The 6,000-nt window shown below is 45.3% G+C and overlaps 1 protein-coding gene across 6 annotated transcripts in view; it reads right to left on the reverse strand.

Annotated features, from left to right (window-relative positions):
- Positions 1-5,643, reverse strand: part of NME9 (NME/NM23 family member 9) — a 29,156-nt gene extending 23,513 nt beyond the window's left edge. For 3 of the 6 annotated variants that reach the window (XM_023187898.2, XM_031935072.1, XM_023187895.2), the window contains exons 1-2: positions 5,092-5,643; positions 682-739 (exon numbers count right to left, since the gene is read on the reverse strand). In XM_023187898.2, coding sequence (XP_023043666.1) covers positions 682-739; positions 5,092-5,124 — 91 coding nt within the window. In that variant the 5' untranslated portion in view covers positions 5,125-5,643. Of the gene's footprint in view, positions 1-681; positions 740-2,816; positions 2,914-5,091 lie in introns of all 6 variants that reach the window. The other 3 variants (XM_023187896.2, XM_023187897.2, XM_023187899.2) reach the window with 3 other exon arrangements.
- Positions 5,644-6,000: the final 357 nt, after the last annotated feature.

The following is a 6,000-nucleotide window of genomic DNA, read 5'->3' on the forward strand; positions in this document are numbered from 1 at the left end:
ACCAACAGCCTCATGAGTGAGCTTGGAAGTGGATCTTCTTAGGTCTGCCAGTAGCCACACAAAAGAGCTTGGAAGCAAATCTACTACTCGTTGAGCCTTGAGATCCCGTCTGACACCTTAACTACCATGGTGAGACACTCTGAGCCAGAGCTATCCAACTAAGCTGTACCTGAACTCCTGACCCACAGAAACTGGGATAATCCATGTTTGTTGTTTTAAACCACTAAGTTTCTGGGTAAATTGCTAAGCAGCAACAAATAACTGATGCCAGGAGGATGGGGATGAGGAGGCCCATAGACAGTGGCCTGCTGTTTCCTAATGACTGCAGTCCCAGGTTCAAGTCCCAGTGATGCCTGGCTCGCCTTCCATCCTTTGAGTTCCAAGAGATCCCTGTATTCCCTCCAATGCATTCTCCTTTAGTGCCTGAGGTAATTAGAAGAGGTTTTCTGTTACTTTTAACACCAAACAACCCTGAGTACCCACTCATTTCCTGAACTGAATTTACTGATGTTCAAGCCAGACACACCCACACACACACACACACACACACACATCTGGTTTTTTATGAGGTTCAAGGGAATAGGAAAGTAGTGTTCATTGCAGCCCTTTTCTTCATGGTCATCACACCATTTAATAATTTAGAAAAGAATGGATCTAAGAAGTTATTTTACTTTGAATTACCAGTTAGTCCTTTGGAACTGAGCATTTCCTCCCAAAGCTCTTGGGTGCTGATGTTGACCTAAAGCCAAAGAGGATCAAATGCTATATTACTGAGGGCTCAGGCAGGGAAACAATTCAATCTATTTGCTCTAGATTTCTATCTTTCTGTCTCTGAAATACAAGTACAGTTCAAGTTATCCTCTGTCTTCTTTTCTCCTTCCTTTTCTCCCTCCTTCCCTACCCAGAAAAAACACTATCCTAAGAATAATGTGTACTAGTCTCAGGCATTTAAAAAATAATTTTACATGTTATTTGTCCAGGAACAATATATAAATTGTTTTTGTGTCCTTAAAATGTACATAAATGTATCAAACTTTAGGTCTCATTTTGAAATTTGTGTTTTCACTTAGTATCAGAATTAAGTTGAATTTATTGCCATTCACTCACATTTTTTTTCTTATCCACAGAGTTCTGGTTTTATAAATATGAAATACAAGGAAAAATACATATTATCCCTCTTCATTAACGTAAAAATTTCTTTTCTTTTTTTTTTTTTTTTTTTTTTTTTGAGATGGAGTCTGGCTCTGTCACCCAGGCTGGAGTGCAGAGGTACAATCTCAGCTCACTGCAACCTCTGCCTCCCAGGTTCAAGCGATTCTTATGCTTCAGCCTCCTGAGTAGCTGGGATTACAGGCACGCATCACCACACCTGGCCATTTTTGTATTTTTAGTTGAGACCGGGTTTGACCATCTCGTCCAGGCTGGTCTCGAACTCCTGACCTCAAGTGATCTGCCCACCTCAGCCTCCCAAAATGCTGGGATTACAGGCGTGAGCCACAACACCTGGCCAATAGTAAACATTTCTGTATAATGTTTTTTACTGTGAAATAATTTCAAACTTACAGAAAGTGTGCAAGTACAGTATAAACATTTAGGGATTTTTTTTTTAGGTATTTGGAAGTAAATTACAGCTTGTTATCTCATTACTCCTGAATATATTATTCCTATGTAACACAATACAATAATCAAAATCAGGGGAAAAAAACACTGACATATTTTGAACATTTAATCCTTAGATAGAATACAACTTTTCCTATTTATCCCATAATGTCCTGAGTAACAAAGGAACTAATCAGAAACATGTGCTAGATTTATTTGTCAAGTCTCTTTAGCCTGGAATAGTTCTTTAGTCTTTCTCTTCTTTTCACAATGTTGACACTTTGGAAAATTACATGCCAGGTATTTTGTAGAATGTCCCTCAGTTGGGGCATATGAGATGTTTCTTCCTGATTGGATTCAGACTGTGCATGTTTGGACTGGTTGAAATTGGCTGGATTGGTTGGAGTGTTGGAGAAGCTGAAGATCATTCCTCTCACTACTCCCTAGCAGGTGAGACACAATTTCCATCTGCCTATTACTGATGTTCACTTTGATCACTGGATTAACATGGTCTGCCAGGCCTGTTGTCCGTAAAATTATTCCCTTTTTCTTTGTAATTAACATATTTTTGTGATGAGCTACTTTGAAACGATATAAATTAAAAGACCACACAAATTACTACTGGGTTTTTTGTTTGTTTTTTGAGATGGAGTCTCACTCTGTCACCCAGGCTGGAGTGCAGTGGCATGATCATGGCTCACTGCAACCTCTGCCTCCTGGGTTCAAGCGATTCTCCTGCCTCAGCCTCCCAAGTAGCTGGGATTATAGGTGCCCGCTACCACACCCGGCTAATTTTTTGTATTTTTAGTAGAGACAGGGTTTCACCATGTTGGCCAGGCTGGTTGTGAACTCCTGACCTCAAGTGATCCACCTGCCTGGGCCTTCCAAAGTGCTGGGATTATAGGCATGAGCCAGCACACCTGGCCTACTATTGTTCTTAATACCGGTATGCCAAGGTCTATGTCCCTTTAAAAAAGATAGGATGCATTATTGGCAATAAGGGCAAGAAACATGCAACACCTGCTAATCCTCTATTAAAAGCCCCTTTTTTGGCCAAACGTGATGGCTCATTCCTGTAGTCCCAACACTTTGGGAGGCCAGGGCGGGCAGATCACTTGAGGCCAGAAGTTTGAGACCTGCCTGGCCAACATGGTAAAACCCTGCCTCTACTAAAAAAAAAAAAAATACAAAAGTTGGCTGGGCGTGGTGGCGCATACCTGTTTTCTCAGCTACTCAGGAGGCTGGGACATGAGAATTGGTGAACCTGGGAGGTGGAGGTTGAACTGAGATGAGATCGTGCCACTGCATTCCAGCCTGGGCGACAGGACAGAATGAGACTGTCTCAAAAAAAAAAAAAAAAAGGTCTCTCTTTTAAGGAAGCATGCTCCTTACTTTTTTTGTTTCAATGAAAAGTAGAAGAAAAACCCAGAAGAGTCTTCTTGATGCCTTAAATGAAGTAAGAGAGCTGGACTGATGCAACCTTGGGCCCACAACTACAGTCCTGAGGAAAGTGATAGAAGCGTTCAGAAGGACCCCCCCCACCCCTACCCAGAGGCTCAGACTTAAGCCACCAGCAACTCTCTGTGGCCCACCCCTGTCACGGAGTGAGTCCCACCAGCTCTGGAGCCAGGACTCTGGGCAGTTGAAGAATCTCAGCCCTGGGAGCCAGGTAAGAGCGGAACGGTGTGGGAACTATCCGGACTTCACTAAACCTTGCATTTGGTAGGGAATGAATAGGGAATGTGTGGCACCTTTTACCCAGACTGTCCCTTGATGTCCTGCGATTTCTGTCTGTCTCAGTTATAAACGGAACCCTGAATAACCTTGCTAAGAGAGAGGACAAGGTTCCTGGGTTGGCCGACTTTAGGCACTGCTTTCGAGGGGTTTACCTTATAGAGAGGTGACCTTTACACAGATGCCTCAGTGTAAGAGGGGAGGGAGGCCACTCACTCTCCTCCCTCAGCAGGAGGGAGCACTTACTGAGTACTGCATTGTACTCAGAGCTCTGAGTAATACACATGAAAAAATAACAACATTGCTAACAAAGTTATTACCGCCATAGGAGATCTAGGGCATCAACACATGAAATGACCATAGTATGGGGCAATAACATTAGAGACACCACAGACCGCATCAGACCAGCCAGGAAGTGTCTAAAGGAGTCTCATCACAGCTCTACAGGCGTTAAAGGACAGGTATTATCTCTCCTGTCTACGTAAAAGATACGGAGGCCAGAGGGTTGAGGAAATGAGTCACACAGCAATGAATGGTAGGACCAGTTGCTCAGAATTTACTTCAACCAGAACATTCATATATGAAGTGCTTTCTGACTCTAGAATTCTAGAATATCAAAGCTGGAAGAAGGCCCTTAGCGATAATTCACACAACATCCTCATTCCATAGATGGGCAAGCTATAGCCCAGAGAGGGTATGGGATGTAGTCAAAGACACAGTTGGCTATAGAGGACACAAGAACTACATCAGGTCTTCTGACTTTCAGTCTAAAAATCCCACCCCACCCCTCCCACCCCCAGCATGGGGTACCCTTAGAATGATGCTGCTTTCCCCTTTCCTCTTTTTTAAACCACTAGACTTTTGAAATCCACATGCAAACTATCCTACCGAGGACAATAAGAGAAAAACCAGATGTTTCAAAATCGCTAAAGCTCTATTATCTAGGAGGCGCTGTAGCCTTAGTATGCATCTTACTGGGACCAGCTGATGATGAGACATTTTAAAGTTTGTTTTAAAATGTTCCCATGTTACAGATCATCCAGATGATCTCCTTATGACAAAGCACTCTCTCCCAATTCCAGGGTCTATTCCTGCATGTTTTTACCATCACTTCAGAATCAACCACTGTTTATTGTCCAGAACCAAGAAAAAGAGCAGTTGCTGGCTTCTGAATTCACTTGTCCCACATGCAAATGAAGTAAGGTACTCTATATAACAAATGCCCAGCACATAATATATCTCGAAACATATTTGTTAATAAGTGAAATTTGATGAGAACAGTGGTGGGAAAACTGGGTCTCCACAGAGCACACAGTTACAGACTCATGCCCAAAGCCAAAAGAACCTATACTGTATTCTCTGTGCAAGCTGCAGTTATATTTCAACAACAATAACAAAATAATGGTCACGTCGAGTTATGTTGATTCATATTTTCTTGGTTTGTAGTTTTATTTAACGCATGCTTAGGTTTTATGGTTGTATATGCACTATACATAAACCGCTATACATAAACCGCTATAAACCGCTTCTACTCAGTTTTGTTTGCATTAATTTTGTTTGCATAAAATTTGTCATCACTGGGGTTCCAAGATAAGTTTTGGCCCTTTAAGACGGAAGGGTACATCACTCAAGTTTGGGAACACTGTCACATACTGCTAGCAAACAAAATGTCACTTTTATACTACAACCCCGCTCCAATCACCCTCCTCTTCCCAGAGCCCAACCCAGAGCTGGAAGCTAGCGCCCCTTGAGGCTTACCTGCAGGGCAATTTCCTTCTTCCTGCTGCCCATGGCTCTGCAAAGAAGACGAAGCCCTGTTACCGCGGCCGTGGGCCGTTCCCCCGCAGCCTCGCGACAAACCGCTGCGTGGATCAGCAAGCCCAGAGCCTCCTTAAGATAAGCAAGCCCCCCTCCTATGGCCCCGGCCCCTTTTTAAGACGCTTCTAACTGGCGGCAAATCAACACACTGACACAAAGTGAACACCCCACGAGGAAGCGGAGCCTGCAGTCCGCGGGCTCGTGGCTCGCCGGGCGGTTTTCTGGGGATCTGCAAAGCCCCCTCCCCACCCCGGAGCCGTCCAGGGGGCTCCCGCAGAGGCCAGAGTCAGTGCGCGCGGCACGGTGCAGCCTGCCGGGCACAGGGTCGCCGGTCGAGGAATTCGGACCAAAAAACGACATGGGACCCTGTCATCCCTGCTATTCTTATGGATTACTGGGAAACTGAGCCACTGCAAACGACAGGTACACGATCTTCGACGCGCCCGGAGTCACCAACCGAGTCTGCAGCGACCTAGCCGCGGTCGTCATGGCAACCTGGCCCCCCTGCCAGGCCTGCCAGGAAAGCCGGCGGACACGTAAGCCACGCCCACTCTGGGCCCAACGCAGTCTCTTCGCGGAGACTCTGAACCCAGCCAGCGAGAGGCAGGAGGGAGTCCCGCCCCTTGCCCTCCATATCGGACTATGGGAACCCACTCATTGGCTGCAGCGTTTGTCAGCGTCTGGAGGCTTTGAACCCACCAGGCAAAGACCCAGTGCATCTGTGCGTTGCACAGTCGCATCTGTGAATCCCTGCATCCCCCCTGCACCGCCTGCCAAGACTACTGTGCAGCTTTTCTGCCATCACATACCGGTATAATGTGTGCAAGGTAGGGGGCGTCTCCAGGTTTT

This window comes from Piliocolobus tephrosceles, chromosome 2 (assembly GCF_002776525.5).
Source record: "Piliocolobus tephrosceles isolate RC106 chromosome 2, ASM277652v3, whole genome shotgun sequence".
NCBI classification, from domain to species: domain Eukaryota; kingdom Metazoa; phylum Chordata; class Mammalia; order Primates; family Cercopithecidae; genus Piliocolobus; species Piliocolobus tephrosceles.